The sequence below is a fragment of the Macrosteles quadrilineatus genome, unplaced genomic scaffold, assembly GCF_028750875.1.
Source record: "Macrosteles quadrilineatus isolate MER2022 unplaced genomic scaffold, UCM_ALF_1.0 Scaffold_3__2_contigs__length_128488019, whole genome shotgun sequence".
NCBI classification, from domain to species: domain Eukaryota; kingdom Metazoa; phylum Arthropoda; class Insecta; order Hemiptera; family Cicadellidae; genus Macrosteles; species Macrosteles quadrilineatus.
In genome coordinates this window covers 46,438,967-46,451,986 of record NW_026542596.1, presented here as the reverse complement: position 1 = coordinate 46,451,986, position 13,020 = coordinate 46,438,967, and the positions used below count along the sequence as shown (strand labels likewise).

At 33.0% G+C, this 13,020-nt stretch overlaps 1 protein-coding gene across 2 annotated transcripts in view; it reads left to right on the top strand.

Moving 5' to 3' along the window:
- The window catches only part of LOC128990147 (tachykinin-like peptides receptor 86C), a 38,789-nt gene that overhangs the window by 6,483 nt on the left and 19,286 nt on the right, over nucleotides 1-13,020 (top strand). For both annotated transcript variants that reach the window (XM_054412414.1, XM_054412413.1), the window contains exons 2-3: nucleotides 5,576-5,714; nucleotides 8,976-9,195. In XM_054412414.1, the coding sequence (XP_054268389.1) occupies nucleotides 5,610-5,714; nucleotides 8,976-9,195 (325 nt within the window). In that variant the 5' untranslated portion in view covers nucleotides 5,576-5,609. The remainder of the gene's footprint in view (nucleotides 1-5,575; nucleotides 5,715-8,975; nucleotides 9,196-13,020) is intronic.

The window sequence follows — 13,020 nt, the reverse complement described above, 5'->3', positions numbered from 1 at the left end:
TCATTGTTAAAAATATAAAACATCCTGAATTTTACCAAATTTGTTAGGTTTATTTGCACCAACGAGTTTTATTTTTTTGTTCTGTTTTCCAATGTCAAGTTAAATGTCTCTAAAGTTCGCACGCATATTCTTATAACATGCACTGCAGGCTTTGAAGAATTCTTTCTATCTCAAAGCAATAAAAAACCTTTTCTCTAAAGAGTTTCTAATGACTACCATCGGAACTTCAGTTTGTTTGTGGCCCTATTTGAGAGAGTGTATTTTTTAAAGTTACTGTGAATATATAAATGAATCTGTATCACAAATAACAAGTTGAAAATTTTCTAAAACCACAACAATCAGGGATTGCATATTTTCCACACCAAGGTTAAAAAAAATCTGCATAATAGTTTGTTACAGCCTCTCTAAAAAATATGCCTTTCCTGAACATACAGATCAATTTAAAGCTGTTGGACTCATAACTGAATTCACTCTGCGTGCACACGGTAGAGTATTAATTTTTCGTTCCGCTAAAACCTTAAAAGGTGTCACACTTTTGCGAAGAAAGTAGGACAACGAATATCGAGTTTCCCTTTTTCTCTGTTCTTTCCTTTTAGAGGTACAAGCTGAAGCTCTTGTTGAAAATAGCTCTATAAAAGAAGAGTTAAATTCATAAACGCTAAATCTGTTATTCCACTTATTAATAAAAATGGTTTGTTAATGCTATGTCACATTTTTATTGTGTAAATGCTTAATAAAAACCAGTACTTAGCCACTACGAAGGTAGCCTTAAGAGTCACTTAGATATTTTGGTAACCAGTTCAAACTTTTGACCTTAAAGATTGAACTGCTCAAACTATTTGCTTATTAATAGTTATAACTAGCTTCAAAGTTTTGGCTTAACTATTCTATTGTTGGTTTATAATCATAAATTGTTTATATTGTTACCAGTGCATAACCTTTGTAAAGCAAGTTTTTAAAAATGTCATAAATGTGTATATGTGTATAATAAAAAAGTATAATAAACGATGATCATAAATTTTGCTAGTGAGTTTAAATACGATATAACTTAGGTGCTTGTTTTAACTTCTTTACGTACGTGCAATATAAAATACCATCCTTTAACTTTTATGATTTAATTACTTCAAAACTAAATTATTGTAAAACCTTAATTTATTCATGGTTTTTGGTGGCGTTTTATTATTACTTACTTTAAAAAGTTTTAAGTGGGCTACATGTTTTATTAAAAAAAGCTTAATTTACATCATACATGCACATGAATCAAAATTTATTATTGGTGCGACGAGAACAAGTGCAAAGCTAACCATAATTTTTGTCTTTTGATCTGGCTTGTATTAAACTATCCAGATCTAGTAAGTACAACCACAAAAGGGCCAATAAAGATAAGGCATACTTAAAAACGGTTAACTTAAATTTAAAATTTACAGTATGTGTTCGATATGAGAGTTATTAGAGTTGAAAAAAAAAACAATGTCACATACCTTTCAATAAGAAAATCCAACACTGGAAAGTAGCAGGGGGAATGGGGATTGGGTGAGCTCACCACTCTGAGGGACACACAAGAAGATCTGGAAGTTCAGATGCACTACACACTTCGAAATGGGAAATTTAGTACTATTATTCACTGATTAAGAGATAGTTTTTAAAGTGGGGACACTTCCACCACGAGGTGGTCAAAAGACCGAGAGATTGCCAGACAAACGGCGCGGTGCGGCACATAGGTCCGATCGAGGAAGGTTTTAGACGCTAACTGAATAAAATCATGGTGGGGAAATTTGAATTTTCCATGAGAGGGAAAGAGACAGAGATATATCACGCCATATGACGTAGGCATCGTATGATTTTAAGGAGAATGTGGGGGAGGGAATTGCCATGGTGTGTGTGTGTGTGTGTGTGAGTAGAGTAGAGTACATTTTACAGACTTAAAATAAGTGACTAACACACAAATAAATGTTGAAAAACTATGCACACTGTTAATTAAATATTAATAAAATTAATGATTGATGATGAGACTACTAATTAACATATTTACCAAACCGTACTGAACAGTATGAAAAAGGTCTTTTAATTATTCCTTATATAAATAAATAAAATATACACAGTTAGTCTGGAAAAAATAGTTCATATGACGTTTAGGAAAGATTAAACTTTCATATGAATTTTTATGTTATTTCCTAAAGCAATAAACTCTGCAGAAATTTCAAGGAATCGCTGGACCACAATGTTGTTTGTGTTGTGTTGGAGACACACACACACATACACACATATTAAATCATCTACCCACTAACATGCTTTGGCATTGTTGGGATTTTACCTTCTATAGAGAGTGGCGGTCACAGACCTATACATATTACTCAGTCGAGTACATTGTGAGCTTTCGCCGCATGAAACTCCAAATCCAGATATTCGGATCATCAAATAAATACGAATTATGTGCTTGCGTCTATTCAAGTTTTATGAACACGAGCACTCTATTGAATTCTTGAAATTTATAAAATATTGTAAGATGATATAGTTGGTCTGATGATGGGAACAAAGATTGGCGAAATAAATTGCCTTCTCTGCAATAATTATTATATATACAGGATGAATCATACCACCCGTCCACAACGGTTTGAACCAACAAGCGATAATAAAATGAATTTTTTATTGAAAATCCACCATTAAAATCTTTTAATGGTTTACAATTTTAAAAGCCACTTTAGGCACTTTTCTTTCAATGTAGGGGCCATTAAAAAGTACAAATATATATCCGAAAAGTAATTTTAAAAATTAAAAACACGTCTAAAATCTAAGAAATTTTTAATTTTTTATAAATAGGGCGTTTTTTGTAGGTGAAGGAGTACGAAAAACGCCGAAGAGTGTCTTGTAGAAAATTTAAATCCTAACCATGAAAATTCTCTCAAATCTTTGCTCTTACCGTTATCGAGCCATAGCCATAAAAAACGTGTTTCTCTAAAAAAGATTTAAGTGAATTTTCTTTTTTTTTTTTGGGGTGGGGGGGGGGGGGTTGTAATTTGAAAATGTAACTTTTTAGGGTTTTCTGGTTGGCTTGGGACCAAGATGGACCTCCACAAAAAAATGCAAATCCTAGCTATTCTAAAAGTGGGTAAACATTTGTATACCTGATCGTTAAAGTATGTGCACGGGTGGTCTGATTCACCCTGTATAATCATTGACTATACACAAAGAAGACTCTCCATCCAATTAAACAAATAGAAGCCAAAAAACTTGGTGCAGTCTGTTGATATAGATTACCAACTCATGGCAATTTTCTGTGTCAAGTGATAAATCAATCAGTTGCTGGCATGGATTTTAATTAATATTTAACCCAATACACTAGTACCCTCTGGTTAGATGGTACTAAACCATCTATTTTTATTTCTTTCTTTTTCTTTTTATTTAATTTTCTTCTTCTATTTTATTGGATTCACATTTTTACATTAGAAGATAAGTCTACTCTGTGTATGTTTAGTCAATGATATAATAAAGAGTTGTTTGACACAGAAACTATATTTTTAACGAATAAATAATGAAAATTTTATATTTTGCTACATAATACTTATGGATGTGAGGGCTATTTGATTTTATCATGACCATATTTACATGCTTAGTGATTGTGTTTCCAGCCCAGTACCTATCGTCTCGGACTTTGGGTTGGGTAACGAGCTGGTCATTAGTGGTACATTAGTAGTAGAGTGCGGGACTTCGGTCCCCGTGGCCCCCGGTTTAAATCCCGCCAATCACCAATGGATTTTTTTCCATGTGATAATAACTCGACCATCTAGGACATGCCTGAAGTAATGTGTAGAACAGTTCCGGGCTGGAACCTAGCCCACTATAGGATGTGAAAGTGGGACATTAAAAAAATCGGCTCGTACTTTGGGACGAGAGGATCGAGCTCAATCCCGGGCATATAAATAAAAATGGAGACGTTAAGACCAATTTTATCTAAACGTGTTCCCCTACACACGTGTGCCCTAAACGTGTGTTGTGTGTTTAACAAGATCTTCTTCCATAAAAATGCCACTAGCGTGGATAAAAACAATCAATACAAACAGATAAAGGATTGATTTTAAAATTTATATGGCTTTCATAAAGACGTTCATAGTTTATCCAACATTATAAGGTGTAGCATATATCGAAGTATAGCCAGTAGTATTTATAGAGCATGTAACTGTGTGTCACCACACAACGATATTGAACCAATTTCTTGGTGAGGTACTAAGGCTACAACGATTAATTAGGTCAACATGTTATACGCTATCTTAGTTACCTTAGGTGATATTTAAGGATCGTTATAGAATATATGGAACATACCCTTGGATGCTGGTTGATTGAATTGTTGATCGAAGCTATCCATGTCAATAACCTATTAGAACATTTTGCACCATTCCAAGGAGATTCCCTATTGAAAATGCTAAATATGTTAATATTATTCTTTTTGGTTCTGAATAAGGTTTTCTAGTTTGTACTTATTGGTCGACATTTTCAATTTGCAGTTTTAAGTATTTTTGGTGATATTCTTAAAATAACGGTTATAAAAATTTATGTATCTCAGGTTCTATTAGCTAGAATTTCATGATCGAAGTGTCATTTTTAGGGGTTTTAGTCTTCTAAAAAGTGTTGTAAAATTATGTTTGCATCTATTTAAAAATAATGTTACTAAGAGAATAACAAAAACTATTTTTTATTTATATAAATAATTTGGATTTAATTTATAATCGTGTTACATGAATAATTCTACCTAACCTTTATCATGCTAATAAGGAATATTGGGTAAAAATGTCAACCTTGTGCCACAAGTGATCATTGAGATGTATCATTTTAGTATTGAAAAACCCGTAAAATCCATACTTCCGGGAACCGGGGGCTGGCTAGGGTTATCAGGAAACCTGGATAGGCAGTTTCCAATGGGACGGAGGCATGCAGTGTCTTCTTTAATCTTTTGTCATATACAAATTTAAAAATGAATACTTATTTTGGTTTTCAAACAGTCCCTTAGTGTTAAAACCCCTGCGTTTCTTTAAGAAAACTTTTTTCTCAATAACTTGACTTAAAAAAAACATCAGATTTAATTGCATTACCTTTGTTATCTTGGATGCCATACGAATTAGTAATATCGTGCTCTAGTGTACGACTGCATTACACATATGCATGCCGTTTCGGCCTATTTTTCCAGTCTATCTTCAGAGCAGCGAAAGGGTTACTGGTCATCTGAAACGAAGCCGAAACATCAGCACATGTCGTGTGTATTGCAATTTTTTTTTCTGAATACCAGACAATGTCACCTTATCATTGACTACATTTAGCTATTATTGTCGCGAAAATTTGTATATTGTGAAATCTCAATTGCTCTAAAAGCAAAGTGTTTTATACCCATCACGACTTTGTGTATAACAGGAATTGAACTCTGACCCCCTCCTACCAAAGTTAAACACTCTAACTACAAGGCTAGCAACACAAAAACACACTTAAACTCTTTACTATTCAATCTCTTCTCTCTTTCAAATTTTGTTCAATTTGTTATACCCATTGGATGAATACTAATGTTGCGTATTTTGCCATGTTTTAGAGAGCCGACATCGTTAGGATGGGTGGCTGGCAGAATGGGAGACATTGACTTTGCCAAGCTCTACAACTGCACGGCTCTGCTGCTGGACAAAGACCCGTTCGTCAACGTATCTTCCGTGTGGGCTCTGAACCGTACTCAGGTACTGTATAAATGTATAGTATATACAAATAAATATATGTATTTATAATTTATATATGACTATTATCGTCTTCTGTGTTATCAAAACCGTCTCCTGACCTTCAGTCAACCTGGGACTAGCCTGGGCCTCAAAACCGAACTCTGAAACACCCTCTAGGGTGCTTTACTAAAAACGTTTTTTTTTTATTTAAGGAACCAAACGGTATGGTAGTATGGATTTTTACTACCTCTATACTTATTTTAATCTCTGTACATATTGTTAAAAATTAAATAATTATAAGGAAAAGACAAAGTATCTCGTATTCTCAAGATAGAGCAAATTCTGAACAGCAATCTAACAGTTGGTGAGGTAAAATACTTTAGAGAACGATAATTTAAATACTTAGGAGTAAAGTTTTCTCAAGATAACAAAGAAGTAGAAAAGCAGACTTTAGCAGCAAGGAAAAGTTTCTTCTCTGTATAAAATTGCTAAACTCCAAACAACTCAAAAACAACAAAACAAGAACGTACCACCCAATTATACTACCAGACCACAACAAAAGTTCTGAGAAACGATTTATAGTTGTTTGAGGAATATATTTTAAGGAAAATATATGGCCCAATAATTTAAAATGGTGAATGGAGAATCAGACGAAATCAAGAACTAACTCTGTACAAACATCCGGACAGCCAACATTAAAAGCAGTAGATTGAGATGGGCAGGCCACGTGGTGAGAAATCCGATAATGCGTTTGTTAACGAAGTATTTGAGGGTAGACCAGCAGGCCCCAGTAGATGAATAAAACAAATGGAAAATACCTGAGGAAGCTGAGAGATACCTGGGAGAAATCGAGGACCGGATAGACTAGATGCACATTGTTGCGGAGGCCAAAAACCTACTTCGGTTTGAATGACTTCAATGGTAAGATACATGTATTGTTGTCTCATAATTTTAATTGCATAGTACTGACGATCTGTGACTTGAAACAATCACAGAATTTTCTGGAAAAGCCATAAGGGTGAGGGGTGCAATAACATTTAATTTAACCTTGAATTTGCACATAGACCTCAGCCTGTGCGTGGAACATATCCAGCCTAGTAAGGGGTGAGCCGGTAGATAAGAGAGAAATGTACTGGTGGGCAACATGATTAAACCCATGACATGGATCTTCAGTCTGTCACAGTAACTTTTTGGTTGCTTTTTACTGGTCATGTAAAACAAGTTGTGATACAAGAACTTTCAATAATTTGAAATACAATGTAACTCACCTTGCCACTGATTACATTCTTCTTTAACTAACAACTTTTAAACATTTGTTAGCAGAATCTAATCCACAATGACATCGATTTTGGACTCAATTTGGATGCCATTTATTATTGGACTGACAATTGATCATGCTACCTAATAAAATGATCCTTAACTATATCAATCTACTATGACATAACAGTAACAGTTGTAACGTGTAAGTAATTCACTACATGTCAAGAATGTGCCCTTTGTTAACAATATAATTTCCTTAATGCCTTAGGAAGGTATATGATATGCTTTAATTACAGTGCAATAGGATATTTGCAAGCTCAGTAAAAGATTATTTTATTGAAATCTTGTGTTTCCAATTGTTTTATGACGCAAAAATAAATTAGCTAAAAACATTGAAACTACTTGCACTTTCTGGTTAGGTTTTGTTATGATCAATAAAAACAGTCAAACAAAGTGTAGATTACTTACTCTTTAGTCGAAAAAAGTAGCTGTTGAAAAATGTATGAGTTGTAATGGATTGTTGCAAGTAATTCAATTCTAAAATAATTATAACAAAAAAGCAACGAAGGTTATTAGAAGGAAAATTTGAATTTTAAGTGAGATACTACAATCTTAAGATACAAATGTTTAAAAGATATATTTACATATAAGAAAAATCATATATTTAATATATTGTACAACTTAAATATCCAAAAGAAGATTGATTTAAAAAAAAAATCATAAAATAACTATGTTTAATTTTTGTAACCTTTCTTCAAGGAGAACATAGATGTAACCTCAAGTATTATAGGTGCGTGATGGTAAACAGAACGTCCACAGTTTTGGGCGTATCCAAAACAGATTTACGAGACGGAGATAAGTTTTGGTCCAACTCTAATGCTACGTTTAGTCCTATACTTTACGTCATTTATCTTCGTTCCTTGATTAAAGCTTCAAACTGATACTTTTTGCAGACAGAGCTTCGCAAATGAAAACGTTACAAATAGGTAAAACATTACTTAACCAAACAATATTACAAGTCGGTCTACAGTAGTTAGTTTGCGACCATGTATGACGTTTTAATAATTTCAGGTCACATGACGATTAATTTTTTTGGATTTGTCTTTTACAGAGGCGTCTCAGAATGTTTTCTGAAATTGAACGTTGAATCTAATCATCAAATCAAAAGTATTATATTCTCCGTATTTGTATTCAAAAGTATGATCATTTTTGGCATTACGAAAAATGAAATCTGAGGACTATCGGAAAATAAATTCCTAGATAACTATTATTTTACTTTCTTCACTGAGTCAAATTACACGAAATGTCTTATTATAGTAAAAAATATTAAATTTCTAAATATTTTTCGAAGGTTATTTGTGAATCCATCATTGTCAAGCTAAAATTGTCTAAGATTAGTCTGAAGAAAGCTTAGAAAATGAACCAATATAAGCTTACAGGTCTACGATTGTTTTAAGAGGTGTTTATTATAAATTAATTGTAATATTACATGATCCTGGAACCATACAAATAAATTATGATTGTATTGAAGTGTCGGGTTATTTTATTCAATGCGAGGTCCTATCTTAAAAAAAACCATCGATACGGATGCAGTCAAGAGTCATTCAGTAAAAAGTAAAAGTCACTCTCCTGAAGCAGGTTTTTAGTTATTGTTGAATTAATAAAGGCATTAAAGAGGTGTAAAAAGCAAATATTTTAAATTCATTTTAAACTTATTTCCCACCAACTGATAGTACGAATATAATATATGTTTGCACCTTTGTCCGTCTTCAGCCTTAAGAACAGTAGTCTGGGTTCGGGGTCTGGGAATTTCGTTCCATAAGACCAACTCTCAAATGTTTTTCAATGTGAACTTTATGTGTAGTTGTGTCTTTATTATATTGATGAAGACTTTTATTGGTTTTCATGGACTAACTTGAAGTTGGGTTTAAGAATAGGTCTTATGACCTGAAACTAGTAATCCCCGGGAAGGTATGCAACCTATTACATATTTAAAATCGTCTAATTTCCCTCTTCCTGTAGGTGTTGAGTGTGTTGGGCCCTGTTTTCGACGACCAAGACGACACCCTCACCTCTGGACGACGAAGTGGACTCAAGGACTTCCTCACTGACTGTGTCTACCCTCCTCTGCAGCGCCCCACCGACCTCCTCTGGTGGCAGAAGGTGGTCTGGTCCTCGGTGTTTGCAATCATGCTTCTGGTCGCCACTGGAGGCAACTCTATCGTTATGTGGATCGTCCTAGGTAAGTACTAGTCGTAAATACTAATTATTTGTATAGTCATAGTGTTCACCTTCAAATCTGAAGGTCGCTGGTTCGATTCCAAGCGAGATAGTTTTCAGACCTAGATGCCATTTGGGCAATGAATAATAATGATATACTACAAAAAGATTGACGATAGATATAAACAAGACCAGCGATTGGATCGTTCTCTTTTAAACATAGAAATGCCATTGACGTAGAAAACGCACAAAGTAAAATAAAATAAATTCTTCTTTATTAGAAGCTGGATTTTTGGTGATTATGAGTTTATTATTAAAGGGTTATTGGGGACAGTTTCCATAAAACATGTTTTTCGATTGTAGTCTAAGGATTGCATCGAATATTGAAATATGTATAAAAAAAACTGCTTCTGTTAGTTCACTGGTCGCGCTATGCTGGTGCATGGCAACGCTGGTGGCGCTGCCTACAAATTGACAGGCAAAGCTCTCTCAAAACACTTTTTATGTGTAAAAAATGCTTTTTACCATGCGGTTGGCATTCTGGGTTATAGTAGTATGTTTTCTGTGGCCATGCGGAACCGAAAATTCGGGATGCGGAAACGCACGTTAGTGGAACCGCACACATGGGAACTCCATTAAACCAATTGTCGTTGTAATTCCGCAGCGGAAAAATCGCACCGCACGGCGGAGATTCCGCATCCTGTGGAACCATAGCTTAACACCACGGACATTAAATGATTAAATTACAGAAAATAAGGTGTTGGGAAATGAGGACACGACTGAATGCATCTCGAGTAAAGACTGGAAGAAAAGGTTTTGACAAAATTTCGGTGTTTGGAATCTGACCATTTCCTCTGGCAAGAAAGTACTTAAAAAATAACAAGATTAGTCCACAAATCCAGCCAGAGCTGAAACACTGAAACACTAAGAACTGTATAGTATTAAAAAAAAGAAACAAACATATCTCAATGGTTGGGTAATTAAAAATCTATTCTTTATATAATTCAGTTTTAAAAATCTTTGTACAACTAAATCTAGAGTTCTACTGGACCAATTTTATTAATTAATGGGTCGTTGGAAAGCTTAAGTCGTGTAGATTTGCAAATAATTATGAAAGTTTGTTTTTGTCATTATTTATGGTGAAAAATTAAAAAAAAACATGTTTTCCATAAGAAATACATTGAAAACGGTGTTTTTCACACTTTTTACTTGGGTGCGACTTTTGGCTGCCTTTTTTGAGTATTTCCAAGAAGTGCATGGTATCAATTTGTAGGAAATTTTATTCTCTTTCCACTTTGGCCGATTTCCTCACCATTTAAAAGTTATTTGCAAAAAAGCTAAGCAACCTCCGAATTTATGGTAATGAAAAAATATTGAGTTTGGGATATTTTTTGTCAAACTTTTTACAACTAAATCTAGACTTCTACTGGATCGATTTTGTTAATTAATGGGTCATTGGAAAGCCTAGCTCAAGTAGATTTGCAAATAATTATAATATTGTGATTTTATTAAATATTTGTGGTAAAAAAGTAAAAATAACAAAAACACATTAAAAACTGCTTTTTTATGTTTATGTTTTTATGATTGTATTTGTAGCCAACTTTTGGCTGCCTTTATTAAGTATTTTCAAGAAATGCATAGTAGTTATTTGTAGTACATTTTATTCTCTTTCATAATATCACATCCACTTTGGTCGATTTTGCCTTAATTTAAAAGTTATTGGCAATAAGCTAAGTGATCTCCAAATTTATGGTGGCGAGAAAATACTGAATTAGATATATTTTTGTTAAACTTTGTACAACTAAATCTAGACTTCTACTGGACCGATTTTGTTACTTAATGGGTCGTTGGAAAGCCTAATTTGTGTAGATTTGCAAATAATTATGAAAGTTTGATTTTATTAGATATTTGAGGTGAACAAATAAAAATAAACAATAATACATTTAAAACTAATTTTTTTCCAAGTTAATAATTCCAATCTTAAATTTGTCACCAACTTTAGGCTGCCTTTATTGAGTATTTTCAATAAATTCTACAAATAATAGTAATTTGTAGGAATTTTTATTCTCCTTCAGAATATCACTTTCTACAATTAAATCTACAGTTCTACTGAACCGATTTTATTAATAAATAGGTCATTGGAAAGCATAATTTGTGTATATTTGCAAATAATTATAAAAATTTGATATTTTTAAATATTTACTAGGTGAAACCTGTCAAAGTCGACAGTTATTGTTGAGGCTGCAAGCAAGATCGTTTAACTATAAATCGATGATAAATAACTCAATTTTTCGAACAAATTGTGTTGTTCGTGATTTAGCTGTGTGCTTTAGGTACGTCCGATCTTAACAATCAATAAATCAAATGGAAGCTGGTTTTTCACTGATTGTTCTTAGGTCAAAACAAATAGAATAACGTAATTAGAATAATTATAAGTAAATAGATCTAAAACTAAATTCCATATCCAAGATAAAATCAAATTTATATTTTCTGATTGAGCGGTAGAGTATCTTGAACTTTACTGATTAAAACTATCAATATCTCAAGTGAAAAAGTATTTTAAGACCAAGACATATGAAATAACTTAAATAAAAATAGAGTTACTTATCATTGATTGCAGATAAGTAGCCTACTAAAACGATTGTAACTATTCTTGATTCGTGATTCAGCAGTGTGCTTTAGGTAGTCCGATCTTAACAATCAATAGTTCAAATGAAAGCTGGTATTTCACTTAAGGTTTTTAGACTAAAACATATTGGGTAATGTAATTAGAACTGCTGGAATACATCTTTAATTGAAGTGAAAAAAAATTAAAATCTGTTAAATAGTTTTTTATTATAGTGTGTTATAGTGGGCTGAATGCAGATTTAGTAGGCATTGGAACAATGATTTGGTGTAATTTAATATTAACATTGATCAGCTGGATGATTGGTTTAAAAATAAATGTAATGAAAAGAACATGAGTTTTATTAGCAAAATAATTTAAACTATTAATTTTGAACAAAATCTTTCGTCCAGTAATATATTAGATAAAAATAATGATGATGCTTGATGTCACATATACTTTGCATAGCTTTATTTTAAAACCAAAATTATAAAAATCGGGCGGGTAGAAGAGCCGAACGATGAACAAAATTTAACTCTCATAAGAAATGTACAGGGAGGCAGTTTGTGCATAACTCGAAATATACGTCAAAATGAATGCCGATACTTGATGGCAAATCTGTGGTCCCGTCCAAAGTTTAAGGCCAAAATTATAAAAATCGGTCTCGAGTAGAAGAACTAACCTGACTCGGAAAAGAAAAACCAATAATTTTTATAGATGGCAATAATTGGTTTACCAGTATGCATAATCTAATCATACGAAACATGTGTTAATAATTCAACAGCTTATTGTTATATTGTTATCTAATAGATTTTTCTTTGATTAAATATGTTGTTGTTAACAATTTGCATTTGTGTTTAAAGCGTGTTCCTTATGTTAAGTATGCGATTCTAATGTTATGTGCTTAATCTGTACCATTAATATAAGTGAGTAAAGTGGTGTATGGATTTCATAATCAATAAACTAGAGACCGTTGTATTTAACCACAACGGGCACTGTTGCTAGTGGTAATATAATTAGGGTTCGTTGAATATTTCTGGTAACTCAAAGATAAAATACTTCCAATTTCAAACGTAAACTAGTTTGTTTATATTAATCTTTGCTGATGATCCCTGAACTCCACTTCGCGGTTGCTTCATCCCTAACTTGGCATAAGGGATGTTTTTCCACGCAGACTTTATGTCAAATGTTTATAAGGTAACAATATTTTGAGAAGTAGAAACAATATAATAAGCTTTATAA